The sequence below is a fragment of the Canis aureus genome, chromosome 5 (genome assembly GCF_053574225.1).
Source record: "Canis aureus isolate CA01 chromosome 5, VMU_Caureus_v.1.0, whole genome shotgun sequence".
Classification (NCBI taxonomy): Eukaryota; Metazoa; Chordata; class Mammalia; order Carnivora; family Canidae; genus Canis; species Canis aureus.
In genome coordinates, this window is record NC_135615.1 from 52,425,493 (window position 1) to 52,450,590 (window position 25,098).

The window sequence follows — 25,098 nt, forward strand, 5'->3', positions numbered from 1 at the left end:
TTGTGTTTCCATTTTTTTTTTTTTTGGTTGGTTCATTTTATCTTGAGATATGTAGCAGAGTTCAAAAAAAATTTTTTTTAAGATTTATTTATTTATTTGCGAGAGGGAAAGAGTGTGTACATGTGGATGAACAGGAGGTAGGGCAGAGGGAGAGGGAGAAAGAATCTCAAGTAGATTCCATACTGACCGTGGAGCCCTGCATGGGGCTGTCTCAGGACCCTGAGATCCTGACCTGAACCAAAACCAAGAGTTGGACGCTTAACTACTCTACCAAACAGGTGCCCCCCAAATTTTTATTTTATTTTAATTTTTTTTTTTAAGATTTTTATTTATTCATTCATGAAAGACACATAGAGAGAGACAGAGACACAGGCAGAGGGAGAAGCAGGCTTCATGCAGGGAGCCCAATGTGGGACTCGATCTCAGATTTGATCCTGGGACTCCAGGATCACGCCCTGGGCTGAAGGCAAACGCTCAACTGCTGAGCCACCCAGGCGTCCCACCCCAAAATTTTTAAAATACAATCTTAACCTTTATCTCTTCAAGTTAATTGCTTGAATATTTGAGAAAGTAAGTTAAAATTTTGTATTTAATTTGTTTTTTAGTGCCATTTTGGTAGGTAAGACTATACAATTTCTGCAGCCAGTAGATTTAGCTAGACAAAAATAGAAATTTTTTCTTCTAGTTTTTGTGAGATGTTGGTCTACGTTATTGTAATTGAGAATAAATTATCCTTTCGATTGTCACATAATAATTGTGTTATTAAGCAGGTTTTTAGAGGTAGTATTCTATTTGCCCCCATTTCAGTTTGTTTGAAAAGATTTTATAGAGGACTTAACATTTTTGAAATGTAAAAACAACTAGAGAAAGTTGTTTTGTTGCCATGAAACATCCTCTCACATTATCAGTTTGTTAAAATTTTTCATGGCTACTTTTTTTTTTAAGTCCCAATCCCCTTCATTCTCAATTCCCTTCCTTGTTTACTGTGGAAAACCTGCAGTAGCTGCCCCCCCCCCCCCGCCAAATTTTTATTTAAATTCTAGTTAGTTAACAGCTAGTGTAATATTGGTTTCAGAAGTAGAATTTAGTGATTGATCACTTACGTATAATACCCAGTGTTTAACATGAGAAGTGTCCTCCTTAATACCCATCACCCATTTAGCCATCCCCCACCCACCTCCCCTTTAGCTACCCTCAGTTTGTACAGTAGTTTTAATTTGTTAGAATGTTTTTCTACTCTAACATTAGTGTTTATCAAAACTGGTTGGAGATGTGTTTGTGGATCATAAATATGTGTGGCATTTCCAAAAAGCAAACTGATTTGCACTGGTGGATTTAGAAAATAAAAACAGAGGACACCCAGTTAAATTATCATTTTTAGATGAACAATGAATATTTTTTTAGTATAAGTGTGTTTTATGCAGTAAATAGGACATACTTCTTCTAAAAATTCTTCCTTGTTTATTTCAAATCCAAATTTAATCAAGCATTCTGTATTTCATCTGGCAATCCTAACTAGAATAGAATAGAAAGTACAGTGTGTTGCATGTGTCCATTGTTGCATGAAATATTTGTGTTAAATTTCTGTGTGTATATACATACTGTATGGCAGTGCTTTGAAAAAGGCTTTTTCTTTGGTAGCTAGTAATAAAAACATTTGTTTTTTTTGTTTTTTTTTTTAATAAAAACATTTGGAAAGCCAATGCCATCCAAGGTTTTCTTAGAAAGAAATTGTATATGGCTATGGATAAAATATTAAAGATTGTGGGTTGCATGCTTATGAATTACTTCCCTAGGTTGTAATAAGGTACTTTGTAATTTACTTTTTCCTTACATATTGTTCTTTAGAAAGTAATTTATCTTACTTAGATTGTTCTGGAGAACTTGGAAGTCTGAGATTAGTACCTTTTTTGTAATAAGCAATAATAGTAGGATCTCAGCCTGGTGATTGGGTGGAAAAGAGAGTGTGATTTTTCTGTGATAGTGCAGATAACTGAATCACTTACACTACTTTCAGTTTTTGAAAGAACGCTCTTCTTAAATAGGGCTTATGCAGTGTCATCCTGATAACAGCTTTTTGTTTGGTTTTCTAAACACTTTCCTTTTTATGAGCAGTTTCAGATTCACAGCAAAATTGAAATTTCTCATATATACCTACACTGTTGTCAACATCCTCTGTCAGAGTGGTACTTACATTAAAGTTGTTGAATCTATGTTGAAAAATTAACATCACCTGAAGTCCATAGTTTATGGTACGGTTCACACTTGGTGTTCTACATTGTATGTCTGGACAAATGTATGAAACGTATCCTTAATTATGGTATTGTACAGAGTATTTTCATTGCCCTAAAAATTCTCTGTGCTCCATACAGTTTTTTGGTATGGAATGTAGAAGTGACCCATTTACTTAAACTTTTGGTTAATGTATTTTATAAGTATATTTCATGCTTCTGATTTTAGCATAACAATATATTCGTTCCCTTTTTTTCATCCCAAATCAGAATTATGTATTTTGAGTCATTTTAAGTCAGTTGTACTTATTTGGGTTTAATATATGTAAATTTTCATTTTGAAATAAGGATGCTTGAAATAGATGTTTCAAAGTTTGCCATATTTAATAATTACTTATTTTTTACTACTTTAACAAAGAATACAACCATAGAGTTATTCTCACTGAATGCATTTTCCTCAGGGCAGAAGTACAAGGATGTAATGATTGAGTAGTTCAATTCTGTTCAGATACATAATAGCATGAAACAATAAGAAATCTTTCCTGGTATTTATGTGGGTATAAATCATTCAATTTAACATACTAATAATATTTATTTGTATAAAGGTTAATAAATGAAATGTTTAAGGAAACTTAATCAAAAATCCTTTTTTCCCTTGTTTCATTAGCAACTTTTTAACTGTCAGTCTCTACACAAACTGAGTTTGCCAGACAATGATTTAACAACATTACCAGCATCTATTGCAAATCTCATTAATCTCAGGGAACTGGATGTCAGCAAGAATGGTAAGATTTTTTTCCCCTGGCTTTCTGACTTAGGAACATGTTATTTTATTAAAATTGTGTGTTAAACAAAAATACAAATACAAATTTAAAAAGTGTTACCATATTAGCTTTCATATATATAAAGCTTATAAATATGATAGTTAAGGCAATGTGGAGATAGATGTAAAAACTTTAAAATGATCTTTAAATTAAGATGCTGTGGATACATGCATGCATGTATTTACTTATGTATCCTTAAATTTATATATTTATATATATCCATTGTCCTGTTGTTTGTGATGATGAGAAACTATTAACAACTGTAGCGCTCACTGTTGATTACACTATTTAATATAGCTATAGAGAGAAATCTAATGGAGCTCCATCAGTACTGGCATGCAGTATTTACGGTACGGTGTTAAAGGTAAAAAAAAAGTGCAATATTATAAATCAATTGAATATCATTGAATATTTATTGAAAGACCACCTTTTTTCAAGTACTGTATTAGGACCTAGGATTACAGTTAATGATGAGAAATAAAGGACGTGGTCACTGTTCTCTTGCTGTATATAGTCTTGGTTTAGTTTGATATACACTTATTTCAGTGTAGAAGATTCCAAAATGTTAAGTGCTTACCTGGTCCAATAGAGAGAGAAGTAAATACTTGAAAATTTTAGAATGAATGCATATTTCTTATGTAATTACAAAAAAAATTACGAGAGTCAATATTTAAATGGCCTGCTAAAAGATAAGACTTCAACAAACACTAAATACTAAGTCATATTCAAAGAATTCTTTATAATGTTTGGAAAAAACTTTATGAACAAGTCCCCAGAATTTAGTGCAGTAGCACCAGTAAATGCTTAGCAGTTGTTCCATACCTCTGGGTTGCAAAGTTTCTCTTTGTCTTGATGGTATGAACATACAAAAGTGATCTTTCTATCATATTAATTCTACATTTTAGGACTTGCAAAAACCACTTTAAGACTGATTGAGGGATCCCTGGGTGGCGCAGCGGTTTGGCGCCTGCCTTTGGCCTAGGGCGCGATCCTGGAGACCCAGGATCGATTCCCACGTCGGGCTCCCAGTGCATGGAGCCTGCTTCTCTCTGCCTGTGTCTCTGCCTCTCTTTCTCTCTCTGTGACTATCATAAATAAATAAAAATTAAAAAAAAAAAAAAAAAAAACTTTAAAGACTGATTGAAAGAATTATCCTCTTTTCACAACCAGCAGTTCACTTTCAATGAATTAGCAACTGTATCTACTCATTTCCATAAAAAATTAAAATATATATTTATTGCATGCCTTCATTTAATAAACCCTAATTATTTTAGTTGTGGGCAATCCGTATCAAATAATTGCACATTTTGTAGGAAGGTCATCAATTTAATACTTCTATTTTAGGGATTAAATCTTTTTTAAGGAGGTATAATGTGTTCACATTCATTCTATGTTCAGGGGAAGGTTATAGCAGTTAATGCTGTAGTGGGTTTTAGTTGTTAATAGCTTATAAATTTTAAGTTTAAAACTTGTAATTTTTAAAACTTCTATTGAAATATTTGACTTTCAGGTTAGAATTTTTCTGTTATTTGGGGGCACCTGGGTTGCTCAGTCGGTGGACCATCCCACTCTTAAAATTAGGTGTTGGTCTCATTTTGATCTCAGGGTTGTGAGTTTAAGCCCCATGTTGGGCATGGAGCCACTTAAATTTTTTTTTCCTGTGATATGAGAAATTTGTGTTTTAAATAAAAAATTTAGAATTTAGTAGCTACTTAGATTGGGTTCATGTATGTCCTGTTTTTCTCAACTTATTTTGAAAATTTCATAGCCAGAGTAGAAGCCTATGGAAAAATTCACAGAACACTCAAGGATTCACCCACCGTTAGCATTTTACCATATTTGCTTTCTTTCTCTTCTAAAAATATATATGAATTTAAATATGTTGTGGGGAAAAGACATTGTTGCTTATATAAAATTTCTATTTAGTAAACCTATTTAAAATTTCAAGTTGCAGACAGGAACTTTACCTTTAAATATAGAAGCATTTCCCAAGAACAAGGAAATCCTTACACATAACCACAGTATCATGATCACTTTCAAGAAATTTGACATTACATTTTCCCTGTTGCCTAAAAGTGCCCGTTTCAGCTATTTGCCGCCCCTCCCCCCCCTTAAAGATCACATAGCATTCAGTTGTGTCTCTTCAATCTTTTAAAATCAGGAACAGTTTGCCCATCTTTTTGTTTATGACTTTGCCATTTTGAAGAGTTCAGGTCAGTTGATTTTTAATTTGTGTGACTTTTCCCCTCATGATTTTATTTAGGTTAAGTAGATTTCCTCAGCTTGAAACTTCTCTTGAAGGACAGTTTGAAATGAATTTCCATTCCTCCTGCTTTAGTCGAGTGACAAGTATTGCTTAATAAATTTTAAAGTAATGAACTTAATCCATTGCCATTGTAGCTTTCCATAGTATTACCAAATGATAGAACTGTGTGACGTTGTAAGTCATCACATTGAACCTTCATCCCAAGGAGGTGTTTTCTACTTTTTGATAGTTTTAAATGGGAAATCTTAAAGTATAAGGAAAGAGACCTGAAATAATCTTGAATATTACTAATACAGTTGTATGCACCTGGGAAGGGCTGGCAAACTGCTACCACTTCTCATGGTATGATAATAATTCTTGGCTCAATAATGAACATTTTTCATATATCTCTTGACAAATATATTAAGCACGGATTTATTACTCTGATTTGAGACTGATGCGCTTTGGGTGCAGCATGTATAGACTCTCATGCAGCTTCTTTTTTTTTTTTTTTCATGCAGCTTCTTAAAGAATGGTGTATTTGAATTATGGCAGCCTGTTTGTAGTGTTTCTTTTTTATTCTAGTTTGAGCAGTTTTTTTTTGGTTATATTGAAAACCTGTTTTATGTGATTCTATCAGCTTGTGTTTTTGAGGAGTTGGAAATAATTTCTGTATAGTGAGAAGATTTAAGATAAGCCCTCAAGCATTCTACCCAGAAAGAGGATGACATTAGTTATTGCTGCCCAATGAAAGCTTAATTTAATTTTTAGTGGAAATTTTATCTATTCTTTTCTTCTCTTTCTCTGTGATTTCACATAGAAAGGGCCTCATCTATATTTTATGTGGAAGAATCAGTCCCTTGCCTTTTACTTGTTTCCTTGCTTTTTTCTTTGTTGTCTTTTTTTTTTTTTTTTAAGATTTTATTTATTTATTCATGAGAGACACACAGAGAGAGGCAGAGACACAGGCAGAGGGAGAAGCAGACATGCAGAGAGCCCAATGTGGGACTTAATCCCATGACTCCAGGATCACGCCCTGGGCTGAAGGCAGGTGCTCAACCCCTGAGCCCCCCCAGGCGTCCCTCTCCTTGTTGTCTTAAACTGATCTCTAAATGAAACTGCATTGAAGTGTAAATTTATTTAATTTGCTCTTTTGTGTCTAAAGTTTTGCTTTATTGTTAGGTTTTTAAATAAAAAGTTTACCAAGCTGCTGTCCTAAGTCATTGCAGAAAGCAACTAATGTTTGAAAAATAATCATTTTTTGTGTTCAAATGCCTGTCCTTCTTGAAAACTAATGGGGATGATGATTAAAACATTCTGCAAAGTGGTTGATTGGGAAAGCTGGTGGGGAAGGGAAGATAAAAGAAATGAAGACTAACCTAGTTTGTAATTCATCTGTCTGAGCACACAGAATAGAAAGCCAGGAATTTATAAGGCACAGAAACCAGAAAGAGTGGCTCAGATCTTTCTAACTGATATGGGAATGCTAGAGAGGTTAAATAAGGCCTTTCTTTTTAATTGAGTCAAAAAGCCCAGGAAGAATGAATTGAAAGTTTGTGGTGAAAACAGAAACCAGTTCATTGAACCTGAGAAAATCTGATGATTAGGAACCAACTGCTGGAAAAGGCTCTCACTTTAAGCTCAGAGAAGTTAAATTGATTATGAGGAAAATTACTGATGACCTGGGAAGTCACTGTATTTTTGTCTTGTGTTTTCAAATTTCTGAAATTGCTAATAGTTGCTTAAATTGCTAATAGTTGCTTAAATTGAGCTCTTGTAATAAAGTTTATTTAAGATAATGAGAGAAGAAAAACTGTGTGTTAAATACCCCAGGACTTAAATATTTTTAAACATTGATCACTGGTCCCTGCTAAGTATGTTAATAATGCAGGCTGTAACTGGGGTGTTCACACACTGCCTTATCATAGGCGTTATCACTCGTATTCTAGTGAAATCATACATTGGCTTGACCAGTATAATTATTTGAGTTTGCAATTCCTGGTTTAGACTGTTTTGACTGGAGCTCACTGTTATATTCTGTACTATTTATTACCATAGCTTTTCAAGTGCAGAAACAGTAAGGAACCAGTATTAACTTGCATTCTATAATTAGGACATTGAAGCATTGATGCCCTCCCAGTAGAGATCACCAGGAACTCACCTTTCAACAGTTTGGGTTTATTATTTGATGCAATGAGCAAAAACCCATATCATGGGGATCTAAGGGGTGTCTCAAGGTGTTAAAAAAAAGACTTATTATAGGGTTTTGACTTCTATTTGGTGATTTGGGGGAACATTTAAGAATATGAGGTTTTACTCTGGGTGGGATGCTATCAGGAAGTAGGGGTAGTTCTATGATTGGGAACCTTTTTTTTTTTTTTTTTTTTTTAGATTTTATTTTAGAGAAAGAGAGAGTGTGAGTTAAGGGAGGAGTGGAGGGAGAGAATCTTCAAGCAGACTGATTGCTTGGTGCAGAGCCCGACATGGGGTTCAGTCACACAATCCATGAGAACACAGTCTGAGCTGAAACCAAGAATTGGACACTCAACTGATTGAGCCACCCAGGCACTCCTATGATTGGGAAACTTAATTTTATCTATAGGGAAGGAAAATTAGAACAAGCCTAAAGTTGTAATTGATAAAGAAATAGCAGTCACGCAGTATTTGCGAGAAGGGCTTGTTTGGTATTTTGTATTTTGGACGATGTTCACATTTGTTCAGACATGATTATAGTTGACCCTTGAATGATGTGGGGAGTTAGAAGCATCAACCCCATGCACTGTTGAAAATCTGTGTATAACTTTTGACTCCTCCGACCTCCAACTTAACTATACTAACAGCCTACTGTTGACCAGAACTCTTATCCCTAGCATATATGTGTATAATATATATAACATATACAACATATTTTGTGTGTTGTGTGTGTTATATACTATATTCCTAAAGTAAGCTGGAGAAAAGAAAATGTTATTAAAATCATAAAACGAAAAAAAATCATAAAACGTTATTTATAGTACTGTAAAAAAAAAAAATCATGGTTAAGTGGACTTGCACCATCCAAACCCATGTTAAAGGTTAACTGTACAAAGTTGCTTTAATTTTTATCTTTTATGGTCAAAGAATGGCCTAGTCTGATTTTGATAGTCTTTGAAGTTGTATAGTTCAACAAGAGAATACTGAGATGCTCCTATGAATGCCAAGTAGTTAGCTCATAAGACCAGGCCAGCTCCTAAATGTCAGGAGGTATATTCTCTTTCTCAGGAGTAAAGAAAGAGTTCTTCTATAACTAAGTGATAGTAATAGAAGGAGGAAAGCCACATTTTGTAATATCTAAACTGGTGTTTTCATTTTATTAAGTTGAAGCAGCAGAGTCAAATTCTTATAAAAAGGGTACATCACAAAGAAGGAACACTATTAAATTCAAATGAGAATGAAAAAGGGAAAAGATACTTCGAATTGTTAGAGAATTAAAAAGTAACTCATAAAATTCAGGTTTTGCATACTTTAAGGATAAAATGAGCCATCTTTGAAGACTGGCTAATACAAGCATTTGAGAGTAGGTCTTGTCTTATTGAGAAAGTGACATGAGCAAGGACTTGAGAAGTTAGCTGTGTAGATATCTGAGTTAAGAATGTACCAGAAAGAGGGAATAATAGTGTAAAGTTTGGAAAGTGCAATCATTCATAGTATGTGTGGGAAACAGAAGGCCAGGGTAGCTAAAACATAGTAAGATGGGAGAGTGAGAGGAGTAGAGGTCAGAGAGATAGATCCTTGTAGGCATTAGTATGTTCTTTCTTACTCTCAGTGATCTGGAATCATTTGGAAAGCTTTGAGCTGGTCGATCAGTGCATGATCAGATTTATATTTTAAAGACTTACACTGGTTATGTGTAGAAACATTGTGGGTATAAAGGTGAAAAGTAACCAGTTGGAATGCTATTTCAGTCATCTCTGGTGATAGTGATAGAAGCAGTGAGATGTGGACAGACTCTAGAGGTACTTGAAGGTTGAATCGATAAGATTTTAAGATGGACTGAATATAGGACATGAGATAAGAGATAAAGATGACCTCAGTAGCATTGGTCTATGCAAGTGAAAAGAGTTGCTGACAACTGAGACGGGATGAGGTCATCTGTTGAATTGTAATTTTTGGTGGAAAAAAATCAGATAATTTTTTGAAATGTTATGTTTGAAATAAGATACCTGGTTATTCACAGGGTGGGGAGGGTGGTCTGGAGTTTTCAATCAAGCGAGGAATGTGGTAGCTATACATATGTGGGAGTTGTCAGCATAAAGCCAGAGGTTAGATTCAGTCACCAAGGGCATGAGTGTGAAAAAAGAGACCTAAAGAATGAGCCCTAGTGGCAACCCAACATTAAGAAACCTGGAAGAAGAGGGGAAAGGTACAGAAGATCCTGAGAAGAAATATTACCAAGGAAGGAAAGAAACCAGTAGGATGATAATATTTTTCTTAGCTTTTCAAGAAAAGGAACCATGTCTTCAGTATTTTAGTCTATAGTAGTGTCTTACACTGTGTGTAGATAATACATATTTGCTGAAAAATACAGAGTATAGGTAATTTCAATTTGGGCCATGTTTTGTTTGAGATACCTAAGCAATACCTCAAGGGTATTTGAAAATTCTTACTTGGAGTTAAGGGGGGGAGGGCAGGGAACCAGAGATACAGGTTTAGAACCTGTAGGAATTAAAGTCATAATAAATACAATGCTAACAATTTATAAAAGCAGAAAACCCGTGAATATTTCAAAATCAGTTGCTTGAGGAAAAATTATTACCATGTATCTGAAATTTGGAGATGATTTAGAATTACTTATTTCACAGATAAAAGTATATGTTTGTATTTGTGGAAGATAAAAGCATTACTTTCCACTAAATAGTAAAATTATAGCAATCTAATATAGGACTCTTAAAATTATTTTCTCCATATAAAAGTTTAGATCAGTAGAACATACCATACTCATTGTTTTTTTTTCTCCTTAGATATCTAGTCTTTATCACGTACAAAAAACATTATAGCTCTTGGATATATCTTTTATGTAGATGATTTTATGATACCCTAAAGACTTAAAAAAAGGTAAAAGGAATGAGATATTTAGCTAAGTTTTAAAATGAAGTGGGGTGCTAATGAAAATCATGGAATGCCTTTCCCTTTATCCTTCCTGAAAATGTGGAATGTTTTATTTTAAAAGAAGTGTTTGATAAGAATAATACCCTTCGGGCAGCCTGGGTGGCTCAGTGGTTTAGCACGGCCTTCAGCCCAGGGCATGATCCAGATCGAGTCCCACATCGGGCTCCCGGCATGGAGCCTGCTTCTCCCTCTGCCTGTGTCTCTGCCTCTCTCTCTGTCTCTCTGTCTCTCATGAATAAATAAATAAAATCTTTAAAAAATATATTTTAAAAAATAAATAAAGTGATACGCTAAATCATGTTGTTCTCTTAGTACGAAAAAAAAAATAATACCCCTCAACCAAGTGGGACCCATTCCAGATATTCCAAGCTTCTTCAATATTTGAAAATTAATCCATGTAATTCACCATATCAGTAGGCATATAACTAATTCACTAATTCCATTCCTTGGTGTTTACATAAGAGAAATGAAATATATGCTTATAGAGTGATTTTTTTTTAAAGCAAATATTTTTTCATAATAATCCAAACTCACTGCCTTTTTTGCCCCTTTTCCTCCATGTCTCCCACTTCTGGCCCCGAGTACCACATCTGCCCCAGGACCCCTGCTGCCATCCCCATACAAAGTTTTTGAAATAATAAGTTAGTTTAGCAAAGGGGTACTGTTTTAATGTATAAAAGTTACTTTAATGTATCCTTTTTTTTTTTTTTAATGTATCCTATAGAATTATCACTTGAGACGAATTATTTGTTAAAGGACTGATAAGAATTTAACTCCTAAAAGAACATGACTTAGTAACCTTAAATATTTTGTATATAAATCAGTGAGAGAAAAGAAGGAACAAAATTACTGTAGAAAACAGTGGATGTTATTGGTAGTAAGTCAAATTTAGCAAATGTTTGCTGTACAAAGATACCAATATACTAAATAGTTACATGTACTTAGGATAGAAAATCAAATCAACCTAAACAAAATCTTTGAGTAGTAATAGAAGAAACACAGGTACTTTTAAGTAATTCATTGTATACATATCCTAAAATGTGTAATTGAAGTGTTAAATTTCTAGGTAAAAAGATTTGTAGATCAGTAGTTCCAATTTTGTGACTTCTGACAAAGTTAAGCTTTTATTTTACCATTAAGAAAATTCTTCTGTCCCTCATTCCCTCCAAAAGAAACATCTCTCACATTCCTGTTACCATCATTTTATTTAAAAAGTGACTTTTCACTCAAAAGAAAATAAATAAATACAATAAAGGCACTAAATTTTAAAACATAAATGAAATGAAAAATAAATTTCCAAAATCAAGAAGCAGAAAACTTGAGAAGTCCAATGAGCATAATATTAAATCAGAAAAACTAGCAGACCTACTTTTAAGAGCAAGTTTGAATAAACCTTCATAGAATTGGGATAATACCTAATTTATAAAAACTATTCTGTTAGAGTAAGGGGAGAAAGTACACAACTCCATCTATAAGTATTAAACTTTGAGTGGGGATCCCTGGGTGGCTCAGCGGTTTAGCACCTGCTTTGGGCCCAGGGTGTGACCCCGGGGTCCTGGGATCGAGTCCCATGTTGGGCTCCCTGCGTGGAGCCTGCTTCTCCCTCTGCCTGTGTCTCTGCCTCTCTCTCTCTCTCTCTGTCTCTCATGAATAAATAAATAAAATCTATAAAAAAATAAAATAAACTTTGATAACAAAACTGGATAAAAACTATATAAATCACAATGTTGGGGATCCTGTGTTGGGGTGACAGGAGTTGCTCTGCCACAGATTCTTGTTGACAAGAATATGTGTACATAGGTATTATGGTGTGAAAATTGGTGTTGCCAAGTGTCTATTGACATTGATAAGGCTGTGCCATGTCCTATTAAACTCGTGAAAAAGAGAGGCAAAGGTTCTGCTCTCCAAGAGCATATACTCTTAGTGGTGGACTGGTAAATAAACTTCTAAAGAGGAAGATAGATATATGTTAGCCTGCTGGACATTGTCCCATGTATTCTCAGTTATGTTGATATTTTTTATTCTACTTTTTCCCTATGTTTCAGATTGGCTAATTTCTGTTTCCTGTCTTCTGGCCCACTGAAATTTTCCTCTGTAGTGTCTAATCTTGTTCTTTTCCTCCTCTTTTCTTTCTTTTCTTTTCTTTCTTTCTTTCTTTCTTTCTTTCTTTCTTTCTTTCTTTCTTTCTTTCTTTTTCTTTCTTTCTTTCTTTCTTTCTAAGATTTTATTTATTTGAGAGAATGCATGAGCACACAAGTGTTGGGGAGGGGCAGAGGAAGAAGGACAAGCAGACTCCCCACTGAGCATGGAGCCCCATGTGGGGCTCAATCTCAGGACCCTGACATCATGATCTGAGCCGAAGTTGTACACTTAACCCACTGAGCCACCCAGGCACCCCAGTCTTCTTTTAATCCTGTCCTGGATTTTTTTATTTGGGACTATACTTTGTGAGGTTTCATTTATGTCTTAAATTTAACCTTTTCCTTTCCACCATTTTGGTCACTTTTTTCCCTTTAAGTACAGTAACTGTTTTGAAGTCCTTTTCTTTGTCTCTGAGTCTGTTTCTAGTAACTGAACAGTAGTAATCTTTTGTTTAAAGATTCATTTATTTATCCATGGGGATCCCTGGGTGGCTCAGCGGTTTGGCGCCTGCCTTTGGCCCAGGGCGCAATCCTGAAGACCTGGGATCGAGTCCCGCATCAGGCTCCCGGCATGGAGCCTGCTTCTCCCTCTGCCTATGTCTCTGCCTCTCTTTCTCTCTCTGTGTGACTATCATAAATAAATAAATAAACAAATAAATAAATCTATAAAAAATAAATAAAGATTCATTTATTTATTCATAAGAAACACACAGAGAGAGGCAGAGACATAGGCAGAGGGAGAAGCAGGCTCTTCACAGGGAACCCGATGTGGGACTTGATCCCAGGACGCCGGGATCATCCAGGATCATGCTCTGAGCTGAAGGCAGATGCTCAACCACTGAGCCACCCAGGTGCCCCCCGTAGTAATCTTTTATAGTGGAATATTTCAAGTATTTGCAAAAGTAGAATTTAATAAACCTGGTGTACCTATCAGGCAACTTAAGCATGTATCAGTGTATTGAATACCTTCATCTAAACCTCCTACTTGGCCATCTCTGATAGTTGTTTTTAAGATTTTATTTATTTATTTATTTACTTACTTATTTTAGAGAGAGAACAAACAGGGTGAGGAGAGGCAGAAGTGAAAGGGGAGAGGGAATCTCAAGCAGACTCTGTGCTGAGTGTGGAGCCCCACATGGGGCTCAATCTCACAACCCTGATATCATGCCCTAAACTGAAACCAAAAGTCGGACGCTTAACTGATGAAGCCAGTCAAGTACCCCTTCACCTCTGATTGTTTTAAAGCAAGTCATGAACAACCTCGTTCATACATAAGTATTTCAAGATGGAAACCATTCTGTTTCATACTTGAAAAAAGACAGTTAAAAGTAATTCCTTAATATCATTTGATATCTGTCATTGTTTATATTTGCTTATTTGAAGATTTACATGAACTGTGTAAATTCTAGGCAATATAAAAGTTCCTAAATTGAAATAGAAAAAATGAATTATCTTGACTGTTAGAGAAATTGGATTTGTAATAACCACAATGATAAAGCCTTCCCTTAAGGAATCATTGAGCCTAGGTTTCTTTAATTGAAAATTTTTATTGAGAAAATTGTAAATTCACATGCAATTGCACCAAAATTGCAGATTGGTCCTGTGTACTTGTTACCTAGTTTCCCCTCAGTGGTATCATTTTTGTGATATTCTAAAACAAGAAAGATAGTGACATTGATACAGTCTACCAATCCTACTCTTGAGTCTAGAGGAGACCTCTCACCTGGGTAGTTCCTCCATCTTCCTTTGTCTTTTTTTACCTTGATAGTTTTAAAGTTTATTGGGCAGTTATATAGAATTTCCTTAAGTTTGGATTTGTTTGATGTTTGCTTGTGATTAACATGACAATAACGATACCTATCCCTCCCCAGTGCCTCTTAGATTTGGTTCCATAGGATAATGCTAACTGGTGTTGCTACCTTTGAAGCATTTTAAGGTGATGCCTGTGAGATTTCTTTACTGTAATTGCTGTTTTCCTTTTATAATTAAAAAGTATCTTTTTGGGAGAAACTTTGAGAGTTTATTAGTATTCTGTTTTTTTCATAATCATTTTACCCACAAATATTAGTATCTACTGATGAGGTTTTTTTGTGTGTGTGATGAATTTTAACTGAACATTTATTACTGTAGTATTTGCCAGTTGATGATTTTGCATCATTAATTTTTGATCACTTGAAATTCTGTGCTTGGCACTGTGGTAAACTTAGGTAGAATGATACAGTAATGATGTTTAAAGAAGTTTAAATGATCCTTTAATGTCAACTATATTGAATATTCATATCGTATTAGTACAGGAATGAGTCTTATAAACAGAATTTTTGTAATATTTCAAAAAGCTATTAGTGTTCTTTTAGTCTGGAGTAGAACATTGCTACTTGAAGTTTGTGGGATATTGTTCGCAAATTATTTTTACTATATTTTTCCTGAGATATTTCAAGGAAGTAAGAGTAAGTGCTTAGAAAGTTTACCGTAATTTGGCTTGTTCCAGCACGTGTATGGTATTTTACAGAAGTATTGGTCAGCGACTGCCACCAGGCATATCTAGTCATATAGCAAATGTAGATTTTCTACTACTTCTATCTTCAGCTTTGTTTTCAGCTTTGTCTTTTATATATATGTTAGGGACCACCTTAATCTGGAGCCCAGCACTTAAAAAATAATGTGTCTTTTTCTGTCAGAAAAACAGAAAGACTCCTCAGTGTTCTGTATTTTGTATCCTTAACATCATCAAATAGAGAAGGCATTGGTTTTCAGAAGACATAAGAGAAGCAAAGGGAGGTAAAACTAATAACTGGCAATTATAAAGAGGCATATGAACAAAAGATAAAAGAGAAAAGAGAAATTGTAGAGTAGTTCTGTTTGGCAGGTATCAGTTTGTCTAGATCCTAGTTGATAAATTTTGAATCTGCAAGGTAAATAGGAATTAATTTATTATTATTTTATCCTTTGTAACAGATCCTTTTTTTTTTTTTTTTTTTTTAAAGATTTTATTTATTCCTTAGAGACACAGAGAGAGAGGCAGACACACAGGCAGGGGGAGAAGCAGACTCCCGCTTCCGGGACCCCGATGTGGGACTCCATCCCAGGACCCGAGATCATGCCCTGAGCCAAAGGCAGATGCTCAACCACTGAGCCACCCAGGTGTCCCTGTAGCAGATACTTTTAATTTGATTATTATCTGTTCTCTTTCTAGGAATACAGGAATTTCCAGAAAATATAAAAAATTGTAAAGTTTTGACAGTTGTGGAGGCCAGTGTAAACCCCATTTCCAAGTAAGTTTTCAGTTGAATTACAAGTTGCTCTTGTGAATAAAATAGCTGTGAAATAGGAGTGGAACATCACTTTCTATATTTTTAATGAGTAATTGATTAACAACCATAAATCTATACAAAATTTCAGTTTTAGATTAAAATGAAATCCTTTAAATCCTATTTCTAACTCCATATTTTACAAAGGCAACTTAGCATCCATAATGCTAGTATTTTGCTCCAGGTCTCACAGATAGTTTGTGTAAGGAATGAGGCCAGAACCCAGGTCTCCTCCCTCAGTGATACTTGCACAATGTAAGAATACCTTCGCTCACAAATCAGCTCTGTAGCACCCTAAAACTTTCAAAAATACTAAAAGAAACTGAAAGATCAGAGAGATAAGAACAACAGAAAAAGAAAAAACATGTGATTGGTTGCACCATACACCAGAAGTCATCAATATTCTTTTGTGGTGGTAATGGCTATAAATAGAACGCTTTCCTAACACCAGAACTGTTCAGTTTTACAAAAATGGGATAGAAAACAAAAGATGAGTAGAGCATGGCTTAGTATAGCTAAGTCAAAAACTGAAACTCGCTTTCACATATTACACTACTGTATTTATAGAGTATTTTCAAACAGTGATGCTTCATTTGCTGTGGTAGATGAAGGAATGTGACTTAGAGGAGAAACAAGATGAGTCAAAGACTGAGATGTCTCACTGCAAGAGAACTTGGTGCTTGTTAAAATCCAGGAAAAACATATACTGAAGATGTTTATTTTTAGCTAAAAATACTTAGCATCCAGTCCTAGATCTAGAATTTCTTTTGTTAACCAGAGGAAACAAAGATAAAGCTGATAGTACATATAGGTTCTCAGATGGCCTTAAAATGTCATGTAGCTTTTTGTGTTATTTCTTTTCTTTTGCTTATTATAAAATTATGCAATCTTTATTTGGTTATTTAAGGGGCAGATATTGAAATTGAAAATAATCTAAACTAGTGGTTCTCAAGTAGGAATAATTTTGCTCCCAGGAGTCATTTGGCAAATTCTGAAGATGGTTTTGGTTTTTAAAACCTGCGATGATGGTAGGTGGTGCTCCTGGCTTCTAGTGGACAAAGGCCAGGGTTGCTGCCAAACACTACAGTGCAGAAGACAGCCTCCTCACTACAAAGAATTATCCAGCCCCAAAAGTCAGTACTGTCAAAGTTGAGAATTCCTTATCTACTCCTTTGGACTGACGTTAGATAAGGCGAATTTCAAGAGTGCCTACTGATGTCATGGTTATGTCCTAAGTACATTTCTGTGCATCATGCTTCATTCATATTTGACCTTTCTGTGGACATTTTATCTTCTTGAGACAAATACTGTCTCATTTCCTATTTACAAAGAGAAGTCATCATAAACATTGAAACAGGTAAATTCTTACAAAAAGGAAATCTCAACTTGAGGATCCCTCATTAAAGTAAAAAGGTTACCTGTTAAGAACATGTGTTGGGTAGACATATTCTTAGATTCTATGAGACTGAAATTCTGTGTATTAATTTAACTTAAATTCTGATGTATTTTATATAGGCTTCCTGATGGATTTTCTCAGCTGTTAAACCTAACCCAGTTATATCTAAATGATGCTTTCCTTGAATTCTTGCCAGCTAATTTTGGCAGGTAAATTACAGTTTCTTCTAAAGCCTTTTCTTGTTAGCTCTTATAAAGTTTACAAAACTACAAGTCGCTGTAATACTATTAATTACACTTTCATAGGCTCTTCTTTTGTAATTACTTCCAAGCACTGTGGTTTTTATAGTTTTTTCAGTTGTTATTTTGTCTTTGAATTTCTTTTTCCCAAGTATATAATAAGCAGTGAATATTTAGAAGAAAAAGGTAATTTAAGACTTGAATTGATTTTTAAAGTATGCAAAATAGTTTAAATGTGGGTAATTTCTATATATTGGATACACAGAATGCTTTATTCTTAGTGTTTACCACATTTGAAAATGATCTAATTTTTTATTTATCTGTCCCCTCTACTAGAATGACAATTCTGGAGAAAAGAAAATGTGTTTCTGGGGACCACCCCATTGGCACACTCCTACCAATATCTTAACAGAGTAGTTCTTGTCATTATAGTCTCTGAGTATTTTTTTTAATGAAAAAATGAATTAGTGAATGAATGACTAATAGCAAATTATTACTGTTTTAAAACTAATTAGTAGAAAGTGCTATTTATTGACATGTTAATTTTAGTCATCTTTTTGTTTCTAAATGAAGATAAATCTGTATGATCTCACATGTGGAATCTAAAAGATACAGAGAACAGATTGGTGTTGCAAGGGTGAGAGGTTGGACAATATGGGTAAAGGTGGTCAAAAAGTACAAATTTCCAACTATAAATAAATAATGGGGATATAATGTACAGTGTGGTAATTATGGTTAACAATACTGTATTGCGTATTTGGAAGCTGTTAGCAGATTCTAAAAATTCTCATATGAAAGAGAATTTTTTTAACTGTGGTGATGGATGTTAACTACACTTACTGTGGTGATCATTTCACAATATATACATATGTACATTTCATTGAATACCTGAAACTAATAATGTTATATGTCAATTACATTTCAATTAAGAAAAAAGAATTCTGGGTATTATTGTAGCCCAATGACTGTCCTGTGGGGGCCACATTATCATGCTTCATATATTTATATACATGCATATGTAGATGTATATGTGTAATATGCATATACATTATACATGAATATATAAAAAGTTAGTATACTTGTTAGATTCCTTTTCTATATCTGACATTTGGACCACTTTTTTATTGAAATATATTTGACAGGTAAAAAAATTGTGTAAGTTTAAGGTATACAGCGTGTTGATTTGATACATTTATGTGTTGGAATATAATTGACATTGTGGCATTAGTTAGCACCTCTAGACCAACCAGTCTTCTTATTTTCCCTCTAATTTTATTGGTATGTACATCACTGAAGAGCCAGGGGATTTGTCCCTTTTTATGTCCCTTTAGGTTCTCTTGTTCTTTTTTTCTCTCGGAGCTAGACTCTGAAGTTGAATTATTTTCTGATATACTGATGGCTAGTATTTTGGGGAGGGATTTTTTGCATGAAATGCTGTAAGATTGATATTCAGGGGCAATCAATTTGTGCTTTAAATGTGTTTAGAAGTGTTTAATTTTTCTCTGAGGAGCAGAAATAGTCTTGTCTTTGTGATTACAAATAATTATTCGTTGCTTTTAAACTTTAGAGTTAGACATCACTTTGGTAATTAAATTCATTGTCTCTGTCATAGATGCTTGATTTGTTATTTTATTTTGCAGATTAACTAAACTCCAGATATTAGAACTTAGAGAAAACCAGTTGAAAATGTTGCCAAAGTAAGTAAAGATGCTATCCTTTCTAAAGTAAGAACTTCTAATTCTTTTTTTTTATAATCCTTTTTTGTTATTTTATTACTGTTACTTTATTTTGTAGTTAAGTTCATGTATTATATAAAACAGAACAGGAGGGATCCCTGGGTGGCGCAGCGGTTTAGCGCCTGCCTTTGGCCCAGGGCGCGATCCTGGAGACCCTGGATCGAATCCCACATCGGGCTCCCGGTGCATGGAGCCTGCTTCTCCCTCTCCCTGTGTCTCTGCCTCTCTCTCTCTCTCTCTGTGTGTGACTATCATAAATTTAAAAAATAATAATAATAAAAAAAAATAGAACAGGAAAAATGAACAAATTTATAAAATAAATTGAAGTGTCTGGATGAAAAAAAATACAAGAGCTTTGCCTTCTTGCCTATAGATCTCTTGATATGTTGTTGGTCTTGCACTTTAGATATCAAATAAAGATATCTGGCTTGAAACATAAGTTGATATGCTGCAAGGTTAAGCCATAGTCTGCGGGTGAGCCAGGAAATTCTAGATTTTCTAACTCTTGTCCTTAATATTGGCTATAACAAATGCTGATATAGCAAAATGCAAGCTTTTATCATCAGACAGCAAGAGGGAAACTTGAATTAATGAATGCAACTTACCTCCAAGTCCTCTGAAAGGAGGTGAAAAAAATAAATACTGTATTTTACCAGTGTTCCCCCAAAAGCATTACTCTAAGCATGCAGGAGGATGCTGTGAGCAGCTACAACAGTAAGATCTAATCCAGAGGTAGGTTCAAGACCAAGAGTAGGAGAGTGGTTGAAGAAATCCTCCTGGGGCCAGTACCATTTCATAGAATGACCATTTGTGTTGGGGAATGAGTTTATGGCTGGCATAAAATTATTTAGCAAGCACATGCTAGCTATTCCTGTTTGAAATCTACCAAATTATAAAATCAAGGGGGAAATAAAACGTTGAAGATGGAGCTGTTGTTCCTCAAGATGAGGGGGAAAAGGTCTTACCAAAAGAGGGATTAGGCACTGACTTAACTCTATATGGAGAACATCCTTCTCAGGCTAGTAGAAGATGAGGAAGAGCATTACCAAAGGCTGACTAGGCCACTGGGAGCCCAAAAGGAAAGGGAAAAAGGCATTTGGGAAGAAAGCTAGAAGAAAATCTTCTGGGTCTAACTAGGTAAGTGAATCTAAGGCAGATGCACCAGAGATATGCTACCCACTATGCCAACATGGAGCTGGTGGTAAAATATCTCAAGACATTTTAAACCCAGAGAAATGTATGAAAAAATATGTTAACAAAGCAAATTAAAACCAAACTTCCAAGGGCAAAATCTCCTCAGATATGAAATCGAAGACAGTCACTTTTCATTAATTCTGTGATTAGAAAAAAAATAAAAGTAACAATTGTAAAGATTTGTTTTATTTTCTACTGGGGGAAGAAGAACGATAAATAGAACCGTTTTCCAATTTGCTCTCCACTGTATACCTACATACCCACACGCATGCACAGACCTACACACACCAAAAATGCCCAAACAAACAAAAAAAAAAAAACAGAAAACTGGGAATCAAACACCAAAACACCCTCAAATTGCACCAATACTTCGTATTTTGACCAAAAGAATAGATCCTGGGAGGAAGTGCAAAACGCAAAATCAAATGACCGAAAAATGCTGAACAAACAGCATTATTAATATACAAAATATTTATATTACTGAACTAGTAACAGTTGATGTTCTCCATGTCTGTAAAACTTTGGAACCACATAGCTGATTTGTTAAATCTAGTCCATGCCAGCTTCCAAACACCAGAAAAAATTTTAGTTAGCTTCATTCTTTGATGCTTCATCAAAATTTTCTACAAGATCTGGAACATCATCATCCTCTTCATCAGTGTCTTCTGGTTTTGGTGCTTTGCTATCCAACACTTGCCGAGGGAACTGTTCAGCTAACTTCCTAAGACTTGTTAAGCTGTCAGCCCCAAGCTGACTTAATATTCCAGGAAGCATTTCTGTGATTGGTTTGGCTTCTGCATGACCAGTAATTGCAAAGGTGTTAGCAGAAAGGGAAGCTTGGACTTTGGGATTGTTGAAATGAATAACTGTCCCATCATCTTTAATCATGTTCACCTCTTCGATACCAGCTATATTATTCACAGCCAGTTTTTTTAGAGAACTCTGAAGTTTTTTGTCATCAGCTGTAGCTGTTCTATGTACCACCTTCTTTCTGCGAGCTGTACCCTTGCCCCCTATCTGGACCTGAGCCTGAAGTTTGGCTAACTTTTCTTGATTCATGCTGTTGGTAAATCTGAAGCAGGGAGGGTCCTCCAACAACAGCACACAGCAAGAGCAAGATGGCTGCCTCCAGAACTTCTAATTCTTTTGAAGGTTTTACTTTTGAGTAATCTTTACACCCAATGTGGGGCTTAAATTTATAATCCCCAAGATCAAGAGTCACATGCTCTACTGACCAAGCCAGCCAGGCACCCTAAGAATTTTTAATTCTTAAGTCCTTAGAGAAATGTTAACTTTGTAATGTCTAAAATATGATTGAAAGTTATTTTAAAAGACTGGCATTTGTGGTCATCATATTTTAATCAGTGATGTTGAATATAAAATTTTCACATCTGTTTTTGGTGTTTTATAGGGATTGCATAGCTTTCCAGAACTAGGTCCTTTGTGACAGATACCAAAATATGTCTGTAAAGCTCACGAGTCCTATATAGAGGTCCCAATTCATATAGTAGGGCTCTTCTATAGTATTCATTAGTGAGATCTGTAGGGTCTTCATGTGAAGTCTGATAATGGTAGTTCAAACGATTTGTCCGATTTTATAGTTTGTTTTAAATTAGAAGTGGGGTGGAGGGCCCCCTACTGGTAAACTAACATCAAAAAAAGATGGCAGTCCAAAAAAAAAAAAAAAAAAAAAAAGATGGCAGTCCAAGCGAAATAAGGTAAGACTAAAAACAGATGTACACACTCAAAATGCACTGTGGTCTATGTCCATTTATTGGGAAAAAAACCTTAAAACTTCCAGAATTTATTGCTGCATTTTTACAGTGCAGGCATTGGCAAACTACCATCTTGTTAACTCTGGCCCACTGTTTATTTTTGTAAATAAGGTTTCACTGGAAATACCTGTATTTATTTACATATTGTCTATGGCTCCTTTTGCTCTGTAGAGTTCGAGTCACATATTTGGGTCAAAGACTGTATGCAAAGCCTAAATTATTTATTTTCTGATCATTTACAGAAAACTTTGCTGACTTCTGTTGTAATTGGTTTGTCAAAGAGTTAATTGTTACCTTCTAAGGCAGATATCTCCAGTTCCCCAGGAGTTAGTTCTGTTTACTCAACTTCTGTGGCATCTTATTTGTATCTTTTATGAAATTTACCACATTATTCTTATTTTTTAAATACATTTTACTCCCGTTTTTACCTGCCCAACTTATATGCATATACAGATAGACTTGTAACCTTCCCCATGAATTTAAGTCTTTGAGGACAAAGAGCATATCTTAGTTCTGATTCCCAGAAGACGTTATCTATGAGCTGATGATTGTTCAGTGCAGAAATTATTGGAATTCTTAGTGATGGTTGTAAGTATAAATTAAAATGAGAATTATGATCCATATTAAGTTCAAAAAGGTTTAAATACTTTACATATGTGGTACTGGTGTTGATGCTTCCTTAGTTCAAACAGTGACAGCTTCGTAAAAGATTTGAATAAGATGTAAATCATTTACAATAGCTCAGCCTACAATTAATATGGTTTATGTGAAACCATAATTTTAACTCATTATTTTATGTCCTTATTTAACTTTAAATTGGGCTCTGATGGATTTTCAAATATTATCTTTACAGCTTTCTTTTTAAGACTCATGATTAAAACTTTCGAGACCTCACAAACTACAAAGAGGCAGTATTTAAATGTTATGAAAGTCATATGCTTCCAGGTTATGTTAGTGAACCTTATTGTAATCAAAGATGAAAGCAGTGGGAAAGCTAGTTTAGATATGTAGCTATGTGAAAGTTAATAACCTCTGAGGACCAGAGGGCCAGGACTAAGCACACGAAAGATGTCTATTTTTCCTCTGTGACACAAGAGGAGATGATAAAAAGGCGTCATTAATACAAAAGAATTATAGAGGTAAACAGGAAGAAATTTGAGAGATAGTTTTTAGTCTCTCCTTGAAGTAAGAAGCTGGATCTTAAAAGACTCGAAAGTGAAAACATGAAATTTTGTCTTAGACTTTTGAGGTCTCTTAGTAGGACCAAGGTTGCCAGTGTAAGCTAACGCAAGTTGTGATGGAGACACTTTGAGGCTTTTACACCATATTTCTTTTTTTATTACATAGATCTTTCACTCACTTTTTCCTGGATCAGTTTTAAAACTTTGCTTATTAAAGATGTCATTCATAATTGTATTTTTCCTAGGGACCACTTCTTTTTTATACTCTTGTATTCCTTACCCTGTTGATACAATGTTTAACTGCTGCTTATGGATTTCCTATGTTCTTTTGTCATTTTAAGAGTGTTGAATTAAGAAAATTAAGATTATGTCTTCTTTTAGTCCTTCCCTTCTTCCTCATACACCTCTCTACTTTTCTCAGATGTTTACCAGATACAGTATTATAGACGTAGTTTAATACCATAGCATCTAATCTTTCTTCAGAAAGATCCTGGAAGTACCTTTTGCTTTGTTATGAAGCAAACTACAACTGACTTAGAGATTTTCTGGACAAAGATAAGAGTAAAGGAAATAAAATCATAGTACTTCATAGTACCTGAGATTAGGAGCTTAATAAGTCTAAGTGAAATAAAGCAGCTTTGGAAAAAAAAAATGGTTGTTGTGAAATAAGTTAAAGAAATGTTGATATAATGGGAATACTTAAAATGAAAGGGTTAGGGAAAATTAGCTTCCCCTAATAGTAGGTCAGTAACAATAGTGGCGTTACAGTTATGTGTGTGATTGACATTTAATTATTTGGAAGAGAGCACACAAGCACGCTGGTGGGGCAAAGGGAGAGGGAGAAGCAGACTCCCTGCCCAGCAGGTAGCTTAACGCAGGGCTTGATTCTAGGATCATGACCTTAGCTGACGACAGGTGCTTAACCTATTGAGCCACCCAGGTGCCCCCAATTATGTGTGCTCTTATGTTTGTTAGTTTTTTCCCAAAAAAAAAAAAAAAAAAAACAGAGAAATGCTTTTAAGTGAATTTTATTTTACTTTTTCTAATTTGTTAAGTTTCCAGAAAAGATAAAATGTCTGTGTTCTTGGGTTATCATTTAAGGAGCCTGTTGGTTCTTAATGATGTTAATTTTTAAGTTATTAGCATATTAATATATATTGGGAACATGATAATAGCTGTATTTTGCTTTCATTTTGTCATATTCTAAAAGATTATAGCACGAAGTTCTTATTTGGGTAGCTGAGAGTACCTCAATCTATCAAATACTACATTTCTCTAAAAGTAGCTATGTAAGAGTATAAATATGTGTTTTTATTGATTAGGTTTTTTTTAAAGATTTTATTTATTTATTCATGAGAGACACACAGAGCAAGAGAGAGACAGAGACACAGGCAGAGGGAGAAGCAGGCTCCATGCAGGGAGCCTGATGTGGGACTCGATCCCGGGAGCCCCGGGATCACAACCTGAGTCAAAGGCAGACGCTCAACCACTGAACCACCCAGGCATCCCAATTAGGTTTTTAAAATACCATATTGAAGGAGAAATAAAAGCACAATTTAGTTATTTTATTATGAAATTAGTTTTTGTATATTTTCCAAGTTGCTGTAGTTACAGAGAAATATTGGTAGTAAGTTGGAAGTTAAAAGTGAATTTTATCTAACTCATTATATTTGTGATTCT

The 25,098-nt window shown here is 34.7% G+C and overlaps 1 protein-coding gene and 1 pseudogene across 13 annotated transcripts in view; one reads left to right on the top strand and one right to left on the bottom strand.

Annotated features, from left to right (window-relative positions):
- Positions 1–25,098, top strand: part of ERBIN (erbb2 interacting protein) — a 118,731-nt gene that overhangs the window by 38,592 nt on the left and 55,041 nt on the right. For all 13 annotated transcript variants that reach the window (XM_077897986.1, XM_077897985.1, XM_077897988.1 and 10 more), the window contains 4 exons: positions 2,899–3,016; positions 15,783–15,861; positions 17,413–17,502; positions 19,173–19,229. In XM_077897986.1, the coding sequence (XP_077754112.1) occupies positions 2,899–3,016; positions 15,783–15,861; positions 17,413–17,502; positions 19,173–19,229 (344 nt within the window). The remainder of the gene's footprint in view (positions 1–2,898; positions 3,017–15,782; positions 15,862–17,412; positions 17,503–19,172; positions 19,230–25,098) is intronic.
- On the bottom strand, positions 20,916–21,591 carry LOC144314191 (transcription factor BTF3 homolog 4 pseudogene; annotated as a pseudogene).